At 51.9% G+C, this 22,229-nt stretch overlaps 1 protein-coding gene across 2 annotated transcripts; it reads left to right on the forward strand.

Moving 5' to 3' along the window:
* The first annotated feature begins 2,384 nt into the window (after positions 1–2,384).
* On the forward strand, positions 2,385–20,358 carry CBX6 (chromobox 6). 2 transcript variants are annotated; one of them, XM_069807202.1, is made up of 5 exons: positions 2,385–2,608; positions 2,798–2,841; positions 3,020–3,085; positions 3,305–3,371; positions 11,495–20,358. In XM_069807202.1, the coding sequence occupies exons 1-5, from the start codon at positions 2,540–2,542 to the stop codon at positions 12,410–12,412; spliced, it is 1,164 nt and encodes a 387-aa protein (XP_069663303.1). In that variant the 5' UTR covers positions 2,385–2,539; the 3' UTR covers positions 12,413–20,358. The 2 variants fall into 2 exon arrangements, with proteins under 2 accessions (XP_069663303.1, XP_069663302.1); XM_069807201.1 differs by having other exon boundaries at positions 2,387–2,608; positions 11,441–20,358.
* The last annotated feature ends 1,871 nt before the right edge of the window (positions 20,359–22,229 follow it).

Consider the following 22,229-nt stretch of genomic DNA (forward strand, 5'->3'; position numbering starts at 1 on the left):
AAATGTGAATGAAACAAAGGAAATACCCAACAATGCTCCGAACAGCTGGATATTCTGCTGCTATTTTGCTTTGTGAGAGTAAAAGTTAGATGAAAGAGCCTGGGGTTGGGCAATACCTGTACAGTGGCTGCTCACAGTGATTTGAGCAGTCACTGTGGCTGGAAAGAAGGTCCTGCTGACAGGTGGAAGAAGAAAATAACTAGAAAGAGCACATGAAATGTGCTGAAATGCTGCTGTCCCTTCTGGTCCGTGGATCGGGGGTGCCTTGTTCTCCGGCCCTGAGGTGAGGTGTGCTGCTCGTGACCCGTACGTCTGTTTGGGGACGAGGCCATCAGTCACAGCTGCCATGTGTTTGCGTAGCTGTGTAAGGATGTTTCCTCCATTTGATTGAGGAGTGCCTGTTTTTTAGGGTGGATGATACTGATGGTTGGAAGTTCAATTATTTGATGCTCAGCCACAAATGTAAAAGCAGTTGTTTGAACAAAATGAACAGTAACAAATATGCCAATTTAAATGTGGATGTTGTTGATGAACACTTAATGTGCAAAGGTAAAAGTAGTTTAAAGAGTGAAGAGCAAAACACAACGGGTGTGATTGATTTGTTCTTTTGAAGTCACCTTCAAGCGTATGAAGAATTGAGATTAAAAAAAGTGGTGTCTAGAGAAATGGTGCAGTCCAGAAGGAATTGTCGCATCCTAGGTGAAAGTCTTGAGTGATCTGTCTGGGGTTTTGTTCTCGGTTGGCCTGTCATGGTAAATACCTGAAAAAGGGCCTCTTGCAGCCTATTCTGGAGGCAAGTGATATGACCTAAATGCAGAATTATCAGTGGTGAAGTACACTGCGGTTCAGTCCCTGACCACAGAAACACCTTGTTCTCTGAATTGTTCGCATCTCCTGAACCAGGGTCCGTGTGACTCGGCGTTTGCCGTCTCCGTCAGCATTCAGCAGCCTCTCCATCCACCCCCCCTGCTTCGAATGAGGACAGGGCGGCGGGGAACGTGTCCTCTCTTGAGTCACTTTTCGTCTGGTCTGAGTGCTTTGTGGTGGCTGCAACGTTTCAGCTGCTACGGTGAAAAAGAACAAAACGCCGTGACAGATCTTGCCTGAATCACAGGCAGCGAGCAAACCCCTCGTTCTCCTACCTGCCCACCTTGACTTTGGGAAATCCATCCCTGCTAGTACTGATAAATATAGCCATTTCCAGAATATCCTCCTCCTGGGTGGAAATTCTGAGCCAGAGGTGGAAAAAGGGGAGACGAATGCAGATGGAGACAGGGTTAGCAAAGGCCAGGGGGGCTGTGGGTGCTCCCTGCCAGGCCGGCTGGAGAGGGAGTAGCAGAGGGGTGCTGGTGTGGTCATGGTGGGTCGAAAAAGCAGCAAAACCAAGTTGGCTGTTGCCTACAGCCCTCAGCGCAGCTCCCCTTTTTTCCAGAGGGTATAATTCCGAAATGCACCCCCTCCTCACCCTAAAAATGGAGCCGAAGCAGGAGAATATGCTGTTCTGCTGTGCCGGGGGGGTACAGGACGGTGAGCTCCACGTGAAGACGGCTGCAGGGCCGTGAGCTTCCATTTTGAATCACAGAGAATGATTTTTTTGACTGAGGTTTTTTCTTTCTGTCTTTTTAGCACCTGCAAGAGAGTGTAAAGCACACTACAAATTAAATAGGATTTTGCAGTAATACTCAGGGCAGGGAATTCCTTTAAGTGACTTAACATTTTTCTATTTTTTTTTTTTTTTTTTTAAGGTTTATGTAGCATGCTTGGCCCATTTACCTTGCAGTACCTTATACTGGCTCAAAAATGAGGGCACGTACAAGTACCAGCCAAAAAGAAAGAAAAAGGGTGGGGGGAAAAAAAGGATTTAAACGCCTTTATTGCTAGTTTTTTGCCTTGGTAGGTACTTTTAAGACTGCCTGCTTCCCCACTTACCCCCCCCGGTACCACCCCGCCGGCTAGAGGTGGGTGACGGAGCGAGGTGACGGTGCATCTTGCGTGTACAGACGGAGGAGAGGAGGCTGCGCGGCCCCCGCTGCCGCCATTGTTTTAAGTTAAAAAAAAAAAAGAAAAAGGAGCCGTTCGGGCGGGAAGGGGCTGAGGCAGCGGAGGCTCAGCAGCACCGCCGCCATGCCGAGGGGTTGCGGTGGGCGGGCTCCCCGCCCCCGTCGCTGCTCCCTTTGCCCTCCAGCACCGTTCCCCGGGCCGGTGGGGGTGAAATGGCGGGTCTCCCCTCACGGAGGCGGGGGGGGGGGTGTCGATGACGGAACCCCCGGTTTCCCACCACCCGCCTGCGCGGCCCCTTTAAGGGCCGGCGCTTGCGCGCGACCCCCCTTCCCTTAGCAACCGCCCCCCCCCATGGAGTTTGGGGGGGGGGGGTCACGCGCGGCCGCGGCGGGAGGGGGCGCGCGGGCGTGCGCGAGCCGGCGGCGGCACGAGGAGGGCGGGGCGGCGGGGAGGGAGGGAGGGAGGAGGGGGGCGGGGCGGCGCGGGCGGGCGGGATTATTATGGGCTGTGGGCGCCGCCGCCGCCGCTGAGGAGCAAGATGGAGCTGTCTGCAGTGGGGGAGCGCGTCTTCGCCGCCGAGTCCATCATCAAGCGGCGCATCCGAAAGGTGAGGGACCGACCGCTGTGGGAGGGGAGCGGAAAGGGGGGCGGCCGCCGGACAGCCCCCTTCTCCCGCCCCAGCTCCTCAGTGCCGGGCCCCGGCCGAGCCGTTCGCCGGGCCCCCGCCTCACGCCGCTCCCCCCCCCCCACACACCCCCCCCTCACACCCCCCCGTGTGTGTGTGTGTGTGTTGCAGGGGCGCATCGAGTACCTGGTGAAATGGAAAGGCTGGGCCATCAAGTGAGTGCATCCCGTCGCGGGGGGGGAACCCGCCGCCCTGCGGGGGTCGGGCCCCGGGGCTGTGGGGGTTTGGGGAGGGGGGACGGGATGGGATGGGATGGGATGGTGGTTGGGGGGGTGGTGGTTTGGGCTCTAACCCCCGCCGCTTATCCCCCTCCGCTGCCCGTGCCCCCGGCAGGTACAGCACCTGGGAACCCGAGGAGAACATCCTGGACTCCCGCCTCATCGCAGCCTTCGAGCAGAAGTGAGTGTTCATCCCCCGCCCTGGGCTGGGGGGCTGCAGCAGGTTTGGCTTGGGGTGGGTATGTGGGAAAGGGCGTCCAGGCTCTTCTTGTTCTTTTTTTTTTTTTCTTTTTCCTTTTTTCCTCTTTTTTCTTTCTCTCTATTTTTTTTTTAACTTATATGCTTCTGCTTCTCCCTTTGGGAAAAGTTTTAACTTCTTGACAAATTTGACTCCCTAAAGGGAACGAGAGCGTGAGCTGTATGGGCCCAAGAAGAGAGGACCTAAGCCTAAAACTTTTCTCCTGAAGGTAACTCTTATTTAAATAACTTAGGCCTAGCCAAACATCTCTCAAACCTTGCCGGTGCGTGCCCTTGGAAAGACTGGACTTTCAAGTGACTTGTGCTGGCCACCTGGCTCTGGGAACGCGGGGACAACCCGACAGGAAAGTGGGGGGAGGCAGGGACGCAGTAGCGTGTGAGGGGAGAATGTGTGTGCGTGCGACGGGTGCCCCAGCAGGACGGTCGGCACACGCAGATGTGCACGGTGAGGCTGCAGTCTCTTTTTCCAATACCCTCTCCCTCTTTATGGCCTTCTGCTGCCGCAGTGGAGAGCTAGCCAGCCCCGCTCCCTCTTTCTTCAGCAGCCTACTCCATCCAGCCCGTGCCCTGCAACTTAGCAGCGTGCTGAGCCATCGGGCAGCTGTAGCGGGAATCCTGCTGCCACTTGTGCTCCTCCGATTGTGTTTCAGGGTGTAGGTGCTCCACAGGAGTTTTGTGAAGGATTTATGTTTTGATCTGTAAACTGTAGGCTTGTTTCGCTTTTTTTTGGGGTGGGTGAGGGGAGGAGTGTTTCACCTCTGTGTAGGATAGCAGCTGAAGTTTCCAGTTCCCCTCTGATAGACCCAGCACCTCTGCAGGAAGGTGTTGTTGTAGCATCTCTGCTTGCTTGCAGTGAAGAATGAGGAAGGTTTCCCTAGTGCAGTCCCCCTCCAATTTTTTTTCTTTCTTTTTTTAATTAAGGAATCTGGTAGCTGCGTGACTGCTGCGTGAGCTCTGTGGATTTATTAGTTTACAGACAAAACTCCTCGCTTTGCTCCTCTCCTGCCCCCCTTCCTCTCCAACTATCTCAATCTCAGACTACAAATGAATGTAGAAAGAACACACTATTGTACAATTAAGACAGATGAGCGAGTTCACAGCTTCTCTGGTTTTGATAAAGCCCTGGAACAGCCAGGGCGGACCCTGTGGTAAGGCATCGCTATCACTAAGTCATCCTATGGCTTTGGGCAAGTCATTTAGCCTTTGTGCATGTTTCCCCATCTGTGAAACAGGTTAATACTTTTCTTTGCCTGACAGCAGTAGGAGCTTTACTCAAGTCAGCACAGCACTTTAACTGTATGAGCACCAGAAAGAGTGGGGGGGGCTAGGCTGTCACCTCTCCTCTGCTTTAAGAGGACATAACGAAGCACACAGAAGAAATGCAGGAACAGGCGTATTTTGATGCCCTGAGTAAAACCCAGGGGACCCTGGTAATCCTCAGAAAGTCCTGCTGATGGAACTGTTCTTCTCCCTCATTGCCTGTTTTTCTGCAAACAGTTTTCTGTATCTGCAGACTGAGAACTGCAAACATAACTGATATGTACCACCTCTTACGCTTTATTCAGGGAAACTAGACTAGTTGGTTTTTCTCTTTCTGGCAGTCATGCATTAAATGAAACCCTTGTGTTTAGGTTTCCAACAATGCAGAGGAACGCTTAAAGGGAAACCACCAGCTTAAAATAGTTCTCTGCTTGAATTAAAAAATACTGGTGTTCGTAACACCTGACGTTGTTCAGAGTGGTAGAGAAGTGTTTATGCTGTGCTTTTAACATTACTGTATGTAATCAGTTTCTTTTTGATTTGAATGTGATATGGCAAAATCCATTGTAAATTTTTCACTCGTTTAAAAAAAACAAAACCAACCCCCAAACTCAAAAATAAAATCCACTCATTCCTCCTCTTCTCCCCTTGCCCTTTAAAACCCTCCTAAACTTGGAACCTGAATTATTCAACAGCGTCCTTTGAATCACGTCCCTGACACGTTTCTGTGGCACACCTTCCTTCTGCCAGCTACTCAAACGCTACTGAAAACCTGTAGGCTTGCGGAGCTGGCTTGGTACTTTGTAGAAGATGGATCGCGATAGGGAGCGAGATGAGCTCTCCTGAAGGCTGGTGCCACGTTGTGGGAGAGGCTGGCAGGGCAGAGTGCTACCACTGCCGCTTGGTTTGCAGCTCTGGGAAACGGAGCTGGTGAAACTGTTAGTGCTCTGACTTGCCATTTTTCTGGGACTTCAGATCCTACCCTAAAAATAACACCCTAGGCCAGGCAGCAAGAAGTAACTCTATCTCAGCTAGCCCTATCTGAACTTATTTGAGTTCTGTTCAGGCAAACCCACTAGCTGTGGCTGGAAATGTGATGGAGACCGTGATAGTTTGCGTTGTGTGTATCTCTCGGTCAATTCTTCTGACCTACTGAAGATGTGGGCTTGACCACTGCTAGCCCTGCAGCACTGGTGCTGCTGTGGGAGGAGTGGGATTTGGTTCTGCCTCGTGCATTGCTAACCATGTCTTCAGTTCTTTCAGCTGCAGAATCTCTTGCCAGTGAGAATTTCGGAAGCAGGGGAAGAAATTTGATTCTTGCATCCCAGAGGGAGCCTTTGGAGTTGGCAGTTAGAACAATATTCTTTTTGATCTGTTAACTGAACAGATTAGGCCTGGATGCAGTGATGTTTAAGCAGGAGTCTGGCCTAGGACTGCTTTGGTAGACGAGTCTGCCCTCAACTCAGCGGCTTGCTAGGATTTTTCATTAAACTTAGGCTTCTGAGTCTCCGGTAAGGCATTGAAGTAAGTGTCCTGATATGCCACTCAGTCCCCTGGCTTGTGTGGGTGTTGTAGTTTGCAGTTGGGGCTAGGTTTATCCTGGGATTAGTTCTCAAAAGCTGCAGATAGGCACCCAGGGGGATTTGCAGAAAGCATTCCAGCAGGTTAGTGGCCCACGCCTTTGGAAAAGCTTTGAAAAGCTGCATCTTCGGCCACCTGCTGCCTTTGTAAGCCAGGCTCCTGTTGCTGAGAGCTAACACTTGCCCTTTCGATCAGACTGCAAAGGGAAATTACAGTCCAGGCTTTGTAATATCGCTATCAAGATGGCCGGTGTTGAAAGTGACCCCTGCAAACTTCAACTGCAAAGTTTTGGGCAGGAAATGGGTCTTTATCCTCTGCATACTAGGGGCAAACTTTCCCACAGCTGAGATCAAGCTTGGCGGGAGGTTGTAATTCTTGGGAGGCTGCTGGTATGCTGCAAGCTTTGTGCTGAGTGTATGGGAAGTGGAGTCCTTGGCCTGAAATGTACATAAAGCTCTTACCTTACTACTTAGGTGTCTGGCAGAAGTCATCTTTGAGGACAGGACCTTCAGCTGTAGATCAGAATGGAAGCTGGTGCGAGGTTAGAAAGAGACATAGTGCATGCTATAGCGATATTCCTTTTTTCCCCTGCTCGGTTTGCTCTTTTTATTTTGCTTTTCCCTCAGCACTGCGCTGTGTGGAATGCAAAACTCGCCAACTAATCTAATAAAGTCTAGCAAGTGCTATTAAGAGACAGAGCCCGGTTTGCAAGCTCAGTGGGTGGCTAGCAAAGCCCCCTAGTCGGAGTGGCTGTAAATACTAAGGTGAAAAGACTGGAGAAGGTTAATGGGAAGGAAGAAGTAAGGAGCCTTAGTGGGTGGGGGTTTGTGGGGGGAGAAGGGGCCGAGCAGCATGGTGTTCCGTCGCTTTGCCCTTTCTTGAACTCTAAAGTTGGAGTTGGGTTTCTTTTGATCTCCTCCTTGTTCGTAAATTATCCCTGAGCGGTTTGAAAACAGACTGTTCCCCTTTGTAGCATTTTGTTCCCCATCCAGTAGGGAAACTTTAGTTTATGGCAGTGTTGCTTGGGAGAACTGTGCTATGAACTGGCTTGCTGTTGCCTTGTCACTTGGAAGACTGCAGAAGAAAGAGGGCGATAAAAAGGCAGAATGGCAGCCAAAAAGGGGAAAGAAGAGCTCTTGCGAATGCTGTTTGGAGCAAGGACTGTGGGAATGCAGGTGGAGAATAAAAGACAAAGCAGAACCAGTAATTTATGAGAGAGTAGCGCTACTATGGTGCAGCAGCGCTACTGGAAATGACTTGATTTTGAAATAATTAACTAGAAATCCGTTGCCTTACAAGGTCTCTTTTTGTCTTTTTTTTTTTTTGCAAATTGCAGAGGTTTTGATACAAATCAGGTAAGAAAGGCTTTTCTAAGCACGTGTCCATGTACGTGCTTGTGTGCTTCAGTGCGTTAAGGGAATGAATGAACAAATATGCTTGCTGGGCCTCAAGGGACATTTATTCAGAAATAGTAGGGAACAGGGGAGCTATACTAGTTCCCAGGGGCAATGAGGGAGAGCTGTACAAGCTAAATAAAGGTGATACATATCCCAAAAGGGAAGAGGGGGAAGGGAAGCAATCCTAGCAATTGGCTTGCTCTCGTGACAGAGCACTGCAGCAAGCCTCCAGAAGCTGCATCCTGATGTAGGCTGAGCTGTAAGCAGAGAGTGAATTACTTCGTATACATGCTGAGTACCTCTTCGGCAGTGAGCAAATCCTGCGGGTGAAAACAGCAAAACCCAGAGAGGCAGTTTCCATTTGGAAAACTTCTGAGTTAAGTAGCAAACTGTGGTGGCAGAGCTGAAAGGATTAAACGGGTTTGTTTTTTCGAAGACCTTATGCTCATACAGCTCATGAGTGTGATCGAGTAATGGATCCATAGCAGGGAGAAGTGCGTTTCCAACAGATAAAAGTGAATGCTGAGTCCTCTCCAAACCAGAAGTAGCAAGTTACTTAATGTGAAGTTGGAAGCAGGAGGAGAGCCCAGAAAATGTGCTGTCCTCTGCAGGAAAGAGACTCGAGTTCATGTAGTTGATGCCTGAATAAACCTGATCCTGTGGTAGGAATACTGAGCTTTGCAAGTGAGAGGGCTCTGGGGGCTGGTCTTAGATAAAGCATCTGATACTATTTTTCTTGAAACCTTACCTGGAAAAACAAGCTCGAGGTAAGCTGAATATTTGCATATTGCTCTTTGGAACTTGTGTTGAAGCTGGCCACTGGGGATAGCAGTGTAGCACCAGGGGAGGAGTGTTGGGTCCCAGCTTACCCTCTCTCTTAATAATCTGGCCAAAAGATTCATGCTGCGTGTAGTCTACCCGGAGGCTACTGAAACTGTAATTTAATAAATGCAGAGAGCTGAAACATGAGTTAGAAACAGCTTTAAACTTGAGGAAGTGCCCCAGAACTAACTGGAAACGTAGACACGTAGCAAGTGAAGGAGACCCACTGGTTCTGGCACACTGGAAAAGTCCTAGCCATGGATCAGGGCTCTGTGCTAGCTGCTGTGTAAGCACAAAACCAAGACAGGTCTCTCTGTCAAAACAGGACAGGAGCTGATTAACGTGCACAGGCTGAGCAACTAAAATCAGCAGGACTATGGAAGTGGCTGGGCAGTGACCATCCCAGCATTATCGCTTTTCATTTAATGTGGTTGATGGGAAGCTTTGCTGAGGAATTTTGGGGTGTATAAGGCAACTGTGGGTGTTTGTGACTACTTCCCCCAGACTCAGGGGAGGCCGCCTTTTTTCTCATGTAGGTGATGGAAGGCAGCAATGTGGGCAGGTGGCAATTAGACTTGACTCCGAGCAGAGTGGCACAGAGGGGGCATGATTACAGGGTAGGGAATTAATCTAGAAGACATGCGGCGTTGGCAGCCCAGGAAGCCCTGAAGGATGCCTGTGTCTATCCGCTGAAGCTGTGGATCAAGGATTTTTACTGGCGTATCTGTCTGTACCCTCTGTCTGGCTTCCCTGTCCTGCGTTTTGGAACCGGACATTGCGTTGCACTTTGCTCTCAGCTGAACAGTGGTAAATTGGCGAGAAGCCCAAAGCACAAGAGCAGCAATGCTGGAAGGGCTGACTGTGATGGGAAAGAGCGGGGAAAGGAAGAATAAAGTTGTTAATCCAGGCTGTGCTGGTATGTAATGTCAGAAAGCAAACTGTAGCTTGTCCTGGTGTTTACCATCTGCTTCAGAGGGACCTGTGAAGAGAGGGAGTGAGCACAGCCCTAGATGTGCATCTGTCTCTGCCTGTGACCTCCTGATGGGGTCTGCAGGGTCTCTAAGTTGTGGATCAGTAGGATGGGGTGGGGAGAGTTGATATGTGGTGCAGGGAGTTCATCTGGTGCTGCTGCTGTGCTCCAGCCTGTAGGATGCCTGGGACAGGAACTGTGTCTACCTATTTGTTTTCTGAACAGTTTAAGGCATGGAGTAAGGCACGAGGCTGAGCAAAGAGAAACTAGCTGGACACTGGGATGCTTCCTGCTATAGCAGGACGTGTTGGGTTTGTCTGTGCTGGGGACGCTTCCCTCTAACTAGGTGAAGCAGCCCTGTTACAGCCCAGGGTTAACGTGGAGAGTGTCTGTGCCTGCCTTGGCAGTTGTATTACTCGTCCCTGTTTCTTTGTCATTTGGCTAATACAAAGCCTAGAGTCCCTGGTTCAGATGAGCCTCCGGTCTGTGTGTTCACATAACAACCAGGGAAGGAGGCCTCATCTTTGTAGTCCTTTTAAAGCCCGGATACAAGTAATATTGAAGGGCATGATCATCCAACGTTATCCAGGGAGGAACAAAATGTCTTCGCATCTCTGTTCTCTGCTCATTCAGGATCTTCTGAAGTTCCTGTGGGGATCTCGACGGTAGAATAGGGGCGCTGGGGTGACAGCAAAGCTCTGGGGATGTAGGGCCAGGGCTTTGAGCTTATTGTGCAAGAGCTGGCCTGGGCCCCTCACTTCGATCTGTTAGATTCCTGCCTTCACACGCACGTTTTTTTTCCCCAGGCGTTTCTCTGGTAGGAGGCAGAGCCTGCGGGGTGACAAAGGAGATGGTGTTGGAGTGCTTAAGCTCTTAGCTGGCAAGAAGCCATCCCGATGTTGGCTAGGGGGCAACGGGATGGAAAAATTGGGGAGGAAAAGCAGCTGTCTTCTTCTAGCACTGCAGTTCTTGTCGTGCCCACGAGGTGGGGGAAGCTGCTCACTAGATGGGCAATGGGGGGGGGGCTCGCCTGTCCCCTCCAGGCCTGGATGACTTCTGCCTGTGACCGCTGCTGAGAGGGAATAAGGAAGGGGGTTTGTTTGGGCAAGGAGTAGGGTGCAGGTGGCAGGCTGAGCTCTACAAGCAACTGTGCTCTGACAAGGCGTGGTGTAAGAATATGCTCTGGGTTTCCATGCCCACAGGGTCTTTGGGTCATACTGCCTCAATTTACCAATGAAACTGCTGTTCCTGCTGTCAGAAAATGTTCCTGTCCCTGGTACGTGAACCAAGGCAGGTTTTGGCACTATCACCAAGCTCCAGAAGAGCTTAAAAGTCTTGTTTCCTTGCTCTGGCTCTCAGGGAAGGTTGACGCCAAGCAGTTGAGCTGGTGCTGCTCCTGCTCTGTTTCGTTAGTACGTTTCAAACAAGTGTGGTGTTCAAAAGGACAAGGCAATCTCTTCTTTGGTCATGCAGTTAAACTTGACTTGAGTTCCAGCTGGCCTAGTCTCTGGCTTTAAATGCTGGGCCTTGCTGCCACAGCAGAGTAAGGATAAACAACTTGCTTGTGGTCTCTAGTTAAATTTAAGCTTCAGATCTCTGCGTTTCTTGTGTTTAGCTAAGACAGCTCCAGCAGACCACTCTCACCCACCTCCAGTTGTGTTCCTTAAGACCCTCTTCTGCCATGCTTTCCAGAGCAGATGAGTCTGGTTGTGGGAGGGGAAGAGCAAACTGGATGCATTACTCTTCATCTCCCCCTTGTCTTGTGCTCATTTCACAGAGGACCTGATACAGTCTCCTGTCCTGGGACTCATACGTAATTTTGGATGCTAACTCAGCACTAACAGCCCCAATGCCTACGAGGATGCTTGGTGGTTTGGCTGGCAGTGGAGGGTTGTGTATGTTGGCTGGTGATGACTGAGAGGGGGCCTTGGAAACCATTAACTGTAATCCTAAAACATGGCTGGAGGGTGACCATTTCCTCTTGGGGAAAGCACGTGCCAACAGGGGCACAGCCTAGGGAGTAATTTGCCAAAAAGGATATAGACAGTGCCCTGTGCTTGTATGGCACTGCGCCATAGCTATCAATAGTCCATAGGTGTGTACGTGTGCTTGTCATTAATGTGGGTAAAATGTGACACGGCATTGCTGGTAAGCGCATGTCCTGATGTTAGCGATGCCCAATTTGAGATTTGGCTGCACCTAGGTTGCCTCTCTGACCCTGTTTTTTTCTCTCTCCCCACCACCGCAGGCTCGGGCCCAAGCGGAGGCCCTCCACATTGGGGATGTACACTTTTCTGTCAAGCCTGGTTCTAGCACCTCCTCTCCCAAGCTCCACTCCAGCGCCGCAGTGCACCGGCTCAAGAAAGACATCCGGCGATGCCACCGCATGTCCCGGAGACCCCTGCCCCGTCCAGACCCCCAGAACGGCGGGAGCGTGGGTGGGGGGGCTGGCATCCGTCCTCCCGTCTCGCCCTTCTCGGAGACCGTCCGCATCATCAACCGTAAGGTGAAACCCCGCGAGCCCAAGCGCAGCCGCATCATCCTCAACCTCAAAGTCATTGACAAAGGTGGGAAGCCAGCCAACGGGGCCGGGGGCCTGGCTCGGCCCAAGATCCCATCCCGAAACCGTGTCATTGGCAAGAGCAAAAAGTTCAGCGAGAGTGTCCTCCGCACCCAGATCCGCCACATGAAGTTCGGCGCCTTTTCGCTCTACAATAAGCCGTCCGCTGCGCCTGCCCCCTCTCTGGAGGGCAAAGGGGAGGCTGAAGGCTCCCAGGCAGCCTCCTGTGGGCTCATTATGAGCTCCACCCCCTATGATGCCCCCAGCTCCAGCTCCTCCGGCTGCCCATCGCCCGCCCCGCATTCCTCCTCTGACCCCGATGATTCCCCTCCAAAGCTGCTGCCCGAGACCCTCAGCCCAGCCATCCCCGACTGGCGCGAGTCAGAGGTCCTCGACCTCTCGATTCCGCCCGAGTCAGCCGCCACCAGCAAGCGTTCTCCCCCAGGAGGGTGCAGTGGGGGGCAGACGCCCTCCTTGTCCCTCTCATCTTCTGACCCGGAGCAGGAGGCCGGCGACTGGCGTCCCGAGATGTCCCCTTGCTCCAACGTGGTGGTCACGGATGTCACCAGCAACCTCCTCACCGTCACCATCAAGGAGTTCTGCAACGCAGAAGATTTTGAGAAGGTGGCGGCGGGCGGCGGCAGCGGAGGCAGCAAGTGAGCAGCCAGGTCCCCCCGCTCCAGGGGCATGGGGGGAGCTCTACCTGCGAGAAGTCGTGGTGCGAATGGCTGTCCTTAGTTCTCTCCTTCTCCCCTTGGCTGTCCCTCTGCCCTCACTACCACCCTTCCTCCTCCTTTCCTCCTGCCCGCTCCCTCTTGCCCGGAGGCTGGAGCGTGTCAGTGGTGGGGAGCGGGGGCACCCCCCGTTCCTGGGTGTCGCTGCCGCTGGGAGGAGGCAGGGAGGGTCGTGGTGGGGCTGGGGAGTGGTTGTTTGTCCTTGAATGTGGTGTTGTCCAACGGGCGGTAGAGCCTTTGGGGATGAGGGATGGGAGAGCGTGTGTCTGTGTGCCTGTGGGGGTGATGGGGAAGGTGCTCTTCCTCTTCCTTCCCCTTCCATCTTTGACAAAAAGTGAAGAGGAGCTCCAGACCCTTGAAGGGGGAGGATGTAAGAGGATTGGAGCCCTTGCCCACACCCCCCCAAGCCTTCTCCCACAGTGTGCATGCAGTCTCTTTCATTCCTGTTTCCCCCTTGCCGTGACTCCGATCCTGCCATCCTTCCTGGCCTGCGGCCTGGTTCTGCACTCTCCTCTGCTGTCCTCGTGGCAGTTGCTGATCCAGATGCCCCCAGAGTGAAGGGGAGAGGGGCAGGTGAAGCGTCATGCCTGGAAGGTGCTTGAGACAAAGATGGGGTGGTGGGGAGTGCCCCACGCAGCATATGCCCCCATATTGGCTTCCCCTTTCCTTTGACTATTGGTGCTACCTTGGCAGTTGTATGGGTGCTTTCAGGTGCCCTGGTCCCTCCTCTTCTCCTGCATCTTCCAACTTGCTCAGCTCTGCAGGGGGAAGGGAAGAAAAGGGGAGTCTGCTTCTGGCCCAGATCTTCCTCCTGGTGTTCATCACTTGCACTTGCTTGGGGGAGAGGGCATGAAATGCCCTTCCCTGGCCTTTCCGTGGTGGAAGTGGGAGTGGGCCATGCATCCATCCTTCAGTTTGGGGGAAGATACACTGACAGCATGACGCTGCCCCAGCCGGGTGAGGCTGGTCTCCTGCCTTGCGCGTAAGCTTCCCCTGACCCTTTTTGCTTCCCCCCACTCCCTCGGAAAGAGGGAGGAAGGGATGCTAAGATGGGTCGTTTGCTCTTCCTGCTTCTTTTCTTCTCTCCTGCTCTCCCTTCCCTGTGGTGGATGGCCTGGAAGAGGGCTCCCCTCTGTCTTTGCAGGATCTGAAACAGCCCTTACAACTGTCAACCAAAGGTGCTAATAAGAAATAACTGTGTCTCTGACATCGTATGCATGTGCGCTGGATCTCTTCCCCCAGAGCTCCTGTGAGCTGATCTATAAATTCCTTCTCATCGCCCCTAGCAAGTAGGAGCGAGCGAGACCACAGCTTGCTGTTCTTTACCCACGGCTCCTTCTTTCCCTGACCACCCCTTGTTCACATCCAAAATAAGCTCTCTCTTTTGCCTGCCGTTTCTGGCTTGCTCCATTTCTGTGTGGGTCCTAAGCTTCACAGTGAGATGCTGTTCCTTTGCTCTCCCTTTCCCCCCTACTCGCACAGGACTCAGCCTGTAGGGGCAAGGAAAAGAGGTGCTGATCAATCAGTGGGAGAGCCTCGCCTCTGAGCCCTATCCCTGGTATTTGGGATGGGGCAGAGTGGTGTCACTTCTACATAACATGCTGCAGAGGTGAAAAGGGTGGAAAAAAATTCCCTGCGCCAGGGCTCGCATACTTACAAACCTGCCCTGGGCAGGTGAACACGAGTGGAATCATCCCCTCTGGTGCTTCCACACGAGGATGCTCGGGAGCTGCTGGCTCCGAGGAGTGCTCTCGTGCGGAGTAGTGATTTTGTGGTTGCAGTAGTCCGAGGGTAGAAGGGAGGCAGTTTGTGGAAGAGAGGTGATGCTTGTCTGCCCCAGGGGTGTCGTCGGGGTGGTAAAGGGATAGACTGGCTTCTGACCTTAATTAGGGCTTCTGTGCCCAGAGCTTGTCTTTTCCCCGCCTCTAGCGCCTGGGTTGCTGTAATAAAATTTTTGCTGCCCTCCCTGCAAGCCTTGCCTCGCAGCAGGTGGTATTCAAAGCCTTGGGGCACGGTGAATTCACACCAGTTGCGGTTGGGTGTCTGTGCAGACAGTCCGAGGGGGATTCCAGGTGCTGTTAGCACCACCCTTTGCACACCTCTTTTTTTTTTTTTTTTTTTTTTCTTTCCTTGGTTAAAGAGCTTAGTGGACTCTTTGGGGATGCAGTTGCATTCACAGATGAAGCTAGGGGCAGGGAGAAAGAGACTTCCCCGATCCATTCACCAAGCTAAGGCTTCCTATAACTTGTTGGACTTGTGTGCGTGTCTGTATTAATACCTGCCTGTATTTTTTGTGTCGATTTTTTTTTTTTGCATCTTTCCTGTGCCTGGCACACCCAGGGATCCCTTATTTTAGCATAGCCTATCCATTTGACTGCAGCTTCAAAGATGAGCAGTTTGTAGGCATAGGGAAAAGCTCGCTCTTAAGGAAATAGCGAGGAGATTCTTCTCTCTTTTTTCTTTTTTTTTTTTTTTTCCCCCCCCTTCTCAACAAGAACTATTCTGTGGCTGCGAGATAAGAGGAGCTTCTTTGTGGGGTGGATGCAAACCGGCCAGTCACTTTAGGTTGTTAAGTTACTGTTTGGTGTGTATGTGGTGATGTGTTTTGTTTCGTGGTATTGAGGTTCTGGAAAAAAAAAAAATGAAGCGTTTAAGTGGGAGATAAAAGGGAACTTTAATAGGAAACTCTTGATGTGTTTTGGCCAAGATGTGTTCACTTGGCAGAATTCTTTTCCCCAGTGTCTCTTGTATGGTGTTCTTTGGGGGCAGGGGGCAGGAATTGTTTAATCGAAGGGGTTTTGCCTTTCTCCAGAGTGACAAGCAAGGGGACTGTCTGTGAAGAGCAAAACAGTGGGTCATTGTAGGGATACTCCGTGAGGACCTTCTTCCTGTGGCGAGGAGATGAGGGGACTTGTTGCGGCAGAGGAACTCGTGCAGTAGATCCTCTTCGTGGAGGAAGAAAGGAGTATGATCCGGCTTGCAGACACAGCTCGACTGCTTGTGTGACAAATCTCTCCCTGGGTGGGTCACCAGGTGGGAACCAAACCCTGAACCTCTGGATCCAAAATGAGGATCCTGTGCTGTTTTGAGTTAGAGAGTTGCTAACTTGAAGGCAGCAGCAGCCTCAAGTTCCCTTAGGTGGACGAGCCACTTGAGGCTGACTAACCTACCTTCGTATTCACGTGGGTTATGCTCCTCCTTCTGAATTTTTGCCCTTGCTCTGTAAGATGGAGATGGGAAAGAAGATCCATCCATGCCCTTTAAAAAGGGCATGGGATTGAGGGAGGAGTTTATTTTGAAAGTATCCCCTTCCCTTCCCCATAACCCCTAGGAAAAAAAAAACAACAGGGAAATATTCTCTGTGTCTGTGCCATGTTTGTTCTCTTGTCGTCGTGTTTTTAGAGGAGATTTTATGATGGAGTGGAAAAAGTGAAATGATTAGTTTTGCATAAAAAAAGAAAAGTTTAAAAAAAATTTCTACAGGGAGAGAGAGAGAGAGTTTAAAAATGAATAATAAATGCAGTGATTGCACAAACTGTAGTGGTATTAGATGGTCCTTAGAGAAAAGAGTATTTTGTAGTATCGAAGCATGTGTGTCTGGGATGGTGTTTGGCTTGCTTGAACTGGAGGGAAAGGCATTCTGGGACTAAGCAGCGATCTCTGAGCTGAAAAGGCAAGTTGCATGTTGGAGGAACCCTGTCTACAAACCCTTCCCGTCCTTGCCTCCCAAGTGTTGGAGTGAGTTCCCTTCCCTCCCATACCTCTCCTGTGAGCTAAGGTGGAGTCTCCAAGTGGTTTTCCGGCCGAGCGGCCCTCAGAAATGGCCGGTCGCGTTCTGCCAGAACGTGGATCGGGCCACCAACATGGAAACAGTTGACTTACTTTGCATGCACAGCAAGCTGCTAAGATTTGGGGTTGGCATGTACCTTTCCTGCCAAGTCACTGTCTCTTCTCTTTTCCTTCCCCTGTATCCAAGCAGGATTAAACACGGTGGGCTTATCTCCCAGGACACAGATACGCCTCCCCTCCTTAGGGTCTCTTAACTTCTTCAGCATCAGGTGGAGAGTGGCATTTTTCCGTATAGGATTCACCACATCAGGACAGAGAACCAAGTCCCATCTCTATGTAGTCTGGCGTCCCATCTCTGACAGTAGTCGGCTCTTCAGAGGCAGATGAGAGAGCTGCCTCCTGTGCTCTGAAGGTGTTGCCAAGTGAGGCATACCCTCTTCTTGAGGCCAGCAAATGCTGGGAGGTTTTGGGGTGGGGAGGGTACAGGAACACCTCGACAGGACTGTGCTCGAGTAGGGCTGTCGCCTTTTGCTCTGGCTTCCTCGGGGGTGGTGAGGATGAGTTGCCTGAATGTTTCTTCAAAGCGAGGAGGCAGCTCTTGCGTGCTGGCTTCCCCTTCCAAGATGTCTCTGCTGGGCATTCATCTGGTGCGTGGGAGTGACTGTAGGGAAGAGGGAAGCCACCAGATGTTGGCATCTGAACAGAAGGTGGCAGGCAGGGGATGCTAGGACAGCTTTTCTTGTCTGGACTTCTCTGGTGCCCTTGGCTTTTCAGTGGCAGGTGACGGATGTCTCGATGCCTCCCATAGCCTGGGCTGCTCTTGGGAACTTTTTCTTTCTCTCTCTGCCCATCGAGCTCTGTCAGTGCTTCCCACAGCCTTCAGCTTGGAGTGGCAGCCTCCTGTCTTGTGCTCTCTTTTCTCCTCGCTGAGCAGAGTGGGACTGGGGAGGCGTGAAGCTAATGAGATGCAAGCTCCTTTTGAGATGGAAAATGGAGAAATAGAATGTGGCGAGCAGGCTCAGCTGTGGTGAGCCACTACTTAATTTCTGTTTTCAAAAGAAAAGGAGCATTTCTCCGCGTCTCCCCGTTACCAAAGTTCCCAGGGAGATTTTGTGAAGTAAACAAAACAAAAAAACCAATCCTGCTCTTTACCAAGTAGGAGCTGTCTCTGAGCTGAGTCTTCCTAGGGATTTCACTCCCTTTCCCAGCCCCTCTTTGTAGAGGAGGTTTCAGCAGCTCCCAGCGTTTGGAGATGATCACCTTCCTGGGGACCTCCTGGCAGAAAGAGGTTGCTGTACTGAAGGATGGTGTCCCAAGTCCTCCACACTTCTGCCCACCCCAGGTTGTGGCATTAGTGGGGCTGCTCGGGAGCAGGTCCTTCTTCCCAGGGAGGTGTAACAAACCTGGAATGCGTGTCTGGCTAAGTGCTTATTTTTTCCCCTTGCCTCCTTCCCCACCTTCCGACAAGACCTTTTCCTCCTTGCCTGGCACATCCTTTTACTCCAATGTCGCTTGCTTTTGCTGCATTTTTCAATTGCCCAATAATCGCGCAAGAGCTGGGATCTTATTTACTTTTTATATATAAATATATAAATATAAAAGAAACCCTCCCTCCTCCCCTCTTTCCCCCTGTCTCACCCACCACCCTGTGCGCAGCCTTCCTGATCTCTGCTCTGAAGGTGATGTGCTGTAGAGGGTTAATTTGGGGCCGGGAATTCCGTGCCTCCTGGGTTCTGTTCCTTCTTGGTTTGCCGTGGCCTTTCTGCCAGCTGCGTCACTGCCCTGTGCCTCCGTCTCCCCTGTGTGGAGGGGGTGGGGGGTGGAGGGGACCATCCTGCTGAGGGTGCTGGCAGCCCGACTCCCGCGGTGTTTGCACAGAGCCGGAGGAACGCCGAGTATTGCTTCAGAAATCCCCCTTTCCCTGTCCGTGCTTCCTTCCCCAGGTAACTCCAGCAAGTATCTTCATTTCATTGATGCTTTGGAGTTGAGCAAAGAAGTGGCTTTATTTTCTTTTCTTACTTTGATTTTTTTTTTTTTTTTTTTTTTAGGTCCCTCCCCAGAGCGCAATGTGTATGGTTTCTTTTTGGGGGTGTAGATGGGAGGAGATGTTGGAGTCTTATCTCCATTCTCACCTTTGTCCTTCCGTCCTCTACTTCTCTCCTCTTTTGATGTTGCCCTGCATCAGACTGATGTGGCTAGTGGGGTTTGCACCCTTGTCTGTGCAGGGTCAACAGCCTTGGCACCAGCAGCTTCGCACGTGTTCTGCATCGTGCATCTGAGGTGCCCTGTGTCCCGCCTGCTTCGCCTGTAAGGATACTGCAGGGCCCCAAGTTCTTCTTTCGCCCTTTCTTTAAATTTCTCCTTCTGGGAGTGAAGGGAGGTGTAGTCAGTTTGCCCTTCCTGTGGTCGTGGGCTGCCTCTGGCAGCTCTTCTGTCCCTTAAAGCTTCTCTGGTGGGAAACAAAATGTCTCCAGGACCGTTCGCAAGCGCGGTCCTTGTGGTGACAGTCCCTGCACCTCAGGTGAGTGCCGTGCTTTGAGCCTTCTCCCTCCAGGCACCCACCCGAGAGTGCCAGCAGAGACGGCACCGGGGGTGGAGGAGCGGGGATGCCCTCTGTGCTCCCGGGTGGAGTGAAGCAGGGAAGCGGGCAGCAAGCACCGTGCTGCGGCGTAGGGAGGAAGGAAGGTGACAGAAGAGTGGTTAGGTGCCGTCAGGGTGATGCCAGCTTTGGCAGTGGCTCAGAAAATATATCTGGCGGGAGGGAAGGGGCACGGTTGGGACGAGCAGCTGAAGTGTTACTTCCCATTTGTAGGGCCCCGGTTCTTGACTTCGTTCCTTTTTCAGCTGAGGACTTAGAGCTTGCACTAAACTGCAGGAGCGTGAAAGCACTTCGGGGGGCTTCGGGGCCTCGTAGGACTAGCAGAGCCCTTCCGTGCTCGCGAGCAGCCCCCCGGCTGTGCCCCGCTCTCCAGGGGTGCCGAGGGTTTCCTTCTGGGCAGAGCAGCAGGTGGGTTGCTCTTTCGCAGGTAGGTTGCTCTTTAGCTGTCCTGGAGGGAGCCTGCTGCTGCCAGCCCCGCGGCTGCAAAGGGGGACGTAGTCTTAGGTCAAGTTCTCAAACAGAACAACAAAAAAAATAATCACTGTGATTACTTTTTTTTAGAAAAAGGTTATCATGCCCATGCCTCCCCCAGGCTAATCAACTTGGTATCCTCTCCTCCTCTTCTTCTCTCCCCTGCCATTAAGCCTTGTACGCTCCTTAAGAATAGAGGACTCTCTCTTTTGGGATATTTTCCCCCCCTTGTTTGTTTTCTTTTTTGGATAGAAAGTTGTCCGGTGGTGGTGGAGGACAGGGGCCCGCCTCATCTGTTCCTTCCTTTCACCTTCCCCAGTGCCAAGCTTAGGCTCAAATCCTGCAGATTCCTGCAAATACTGAACTTTGAGCAGGCGAGTTACCCCACTGAGCTCTGTGGTACTTGGGTGCTTCAGATTCTGCCTGTGCTTGAGTTTTGGCAGCATCAGAGCCTTCTCCTTTCTCTTAGAGAAGGTCAGACCTAACTCCTAGAGTGCTGATGGTTCTGGTGCAACCCATCTGTCTCTTTATTTCCCCTCACTTGGCATAGAGAGTGAAGGTGGTGATTTTTTTTTTTAATTTAAAATAAACCTAAATATGTATCTTGTAATTTTTTTATTTTGAAAAAATGCATTTAAGGATTGTGCACGGATGAATTGTATCTATATATTTTTTTTTTGTCTTGCAATTTTCATTTTAAATATAGTGTTTGTTCATTTTTTTGTTTTATTTTGTTTTTTTAATCCAGTTCCCAGCTGGCTAAACTCTGTCTAGAGCGGATGGGTGGGAGGCGTAGCCACTGGAGGGGCGATTGAATCACCCCTTCCCCTGGCGCTTCCCACAAGAAAATGGTTTGCTCCAGGTTTGGGGGTGGGGGTTGTGCTAATTACTCTTGTATTCTTGTACATTTTGTTCTTTCTGCTGCTCTTGAATATTGTATCAATGCCAGAAATGGGGAGTTAAAGATTAAAAAAAAATAAAAATTAACCCCAATAAATTGTTACATTCCAAAACCTGTTGTCTTCTCTTCCTTGGGTGGGCTGTGACCTGCTCTGGGTACGAACGACCTGCGGAGCTGGTGGTGGGGATACCGCAGCGCCTGCCCTAAGCCAGCGTTGATCAGGTCTGCAGTCAAATGCAAACACACTTAGTACCTTCTTAGGTACTGTGGGTCAGTTCTGGTTTGGGTCTTCAGACCCTTCTGGACACAAAGAAGCTCTGACAAAGGACGAGGGAGACCTCTCCTGTAATGCTGAGAGAAGGGGGAGGCACTTTGGGAAGGTCAAACTGTAGCAAGCAGAACCTGAACACGCTCCTCCAAATGGTTTTGGAGAACCTCCCATGGGTCTCCCGCATCCTTTTCTTTTAAAAATGAAATTAGATCCGAGCACAACCTAGGACGCGGTGGCTGAAAAATGCCTTGGGCTTTTCCCAACTCCAAAACGCGTGCCTAAGCGCGCTTTATGATGTGCTATCTAAGAAATAGAGTGAAAAAGACTCTTAATGTGTGTAATCAAAGCTCCAAATGCACTCCATTAGTCCCTCACCTATAGAAACATATAAAAAAAAGGTTACAGCAAAATTTCAGCTGGGGAAGCTCTCTTGGCACGAGATGCGATGGGGTGAGCGGATGGGTTTTGGGTGAAGAGGTGCTTGCTCCTCAGGCGGGCAGGGGAGTGGAGCAGGAAGGCTGCTTCTGGGTGCTGGGAAAGGGGTAGTGACCGGGCGCAGCTGTGGGGTGTCACCATCGAGCTCCAGCCAAAACACCTGCGGGGCTGCCCTTCAGCATGCTGATCCGGGTCTCACGCTGATCCGGGTCTTGCCTGGAGAGGGAGAGGTTGGGCTGAGCTGGTGGTTCCTGGGGAAGAGTCAAGGTGAGCCAAGGCTGGGGGTGCTTGAGATGCTTCTCCAGCATCCGAGGCTCGACAAGCCACAGGAGAGCCCTCTCCACCGGTGACGTGTGGCCGGGAGCAGGGAACGCTGCCCAGCGAAGCAGAGCACGGCCAAGGTGTTCTGCTGTTCGTGTCGTGCCATCAGGCTCGCCTTGCCTCCACCACGTGCCGAAAACGCCTGTGGGGCCGGCACGCTCTCCCTCGCCCCAGCACCCTGGTTTTGCTGAGAGGGGAGCGGGCTTTCAGCTGGACCTGAGTACAGCATGTGAAGCCACCTCTGACCCATGTTTTTTGGAGCTGGAGGAAGGATGGAGAGGCAGACATGAGCCTTGACCATATACATCCAAAAAGAAGCCAGGATTTTCATGCTACGTGGAGATCCCCAAGTGAGGTGGGCTGAAGGGTCCCGGTCTAAGGAGAAGGTGTGGTTGGGTCCATGGCGTGGCAGCTGCGGAGGAGCCCTTTTGCCCCATTAGGGTGGCCCTGGGTGTACCCCTGAGCTGGGCGAAAGCCCTGGGGGGGGGAATCTCCCCTAGGCAAGAGTTCTCCCATTTCCTCACCCCCACTACCCTGCTGGCCTGAGCATCACGAATGGACCAGGGTTTCCCTCAGCTGGCGAGAGGTTGCCTCATTCCCACAGGGAAGTTTGGGGGGGGGGGGGGGGCAGCGTGTCTGCCCAGCTCAGAGGAGGGGGTGCCCTTCCCCTCATACCAGCAGCCCATAAAAATGTCCCTCTTGCCCGGGGGCCACTGCAAGGCAGCCCCTTCAGGACAGCTGCCAGCCCAAGACACCATTTGGGTGTTAATTAAATGGAAGAAAATCCCTTAATCGCTCCCTCCCCGTCCCTCTGGTCTGAATCTGTGAGCTCTTGTTAAAACCAGCTTCTGTCGCCAATCCTGTTCAAAACTGGGCTCCCCAAAGCCCCCCCGTCGCCTCTCCCCACCCCGTCACCCGCAGGAGGGCAGGGTTTCGGCATCACGGCATCCTCGCTG

This window comes from Haliaeetus albicilla, chromosome 19, assembly GCF_947461875.1.
Source record: "Haliaeetus albicilla chromosome 19, bHalAlb1.1, whole genome shotgun sequence".
NCBI classification, from domain to species: domain Eukaryota; kingdom Metazoa; phylum Chordata; class Aves; order Accipitriformes; family Accipitridae; genus Haliaeetus; species Haliaeetus albicilla.

Coding starts and splice junctions, on each gene's coding strand:
- CBX6 (XM_069807201.1), top strand. CDS start 2,540: ATGGAGCTGTCTGCAGTGGGGGAGCGCGTCTTCGCCGCCGAGTCCATC. Junction 2,609..2,797: donor TCAAGCGGCGCATCCGAAAG/GTGAGGGACCGA, acceptor TGTGTGTTGCAG/GGGCGCATCGAGTACCTGGT. Junction 2,842..3,019: donor TGGAAAGGCTGGGCCATCAA/GTGAGTGCATCC, acceptor TGCCCCCGGCAG/GTACAGCACCTGGGAACCCG.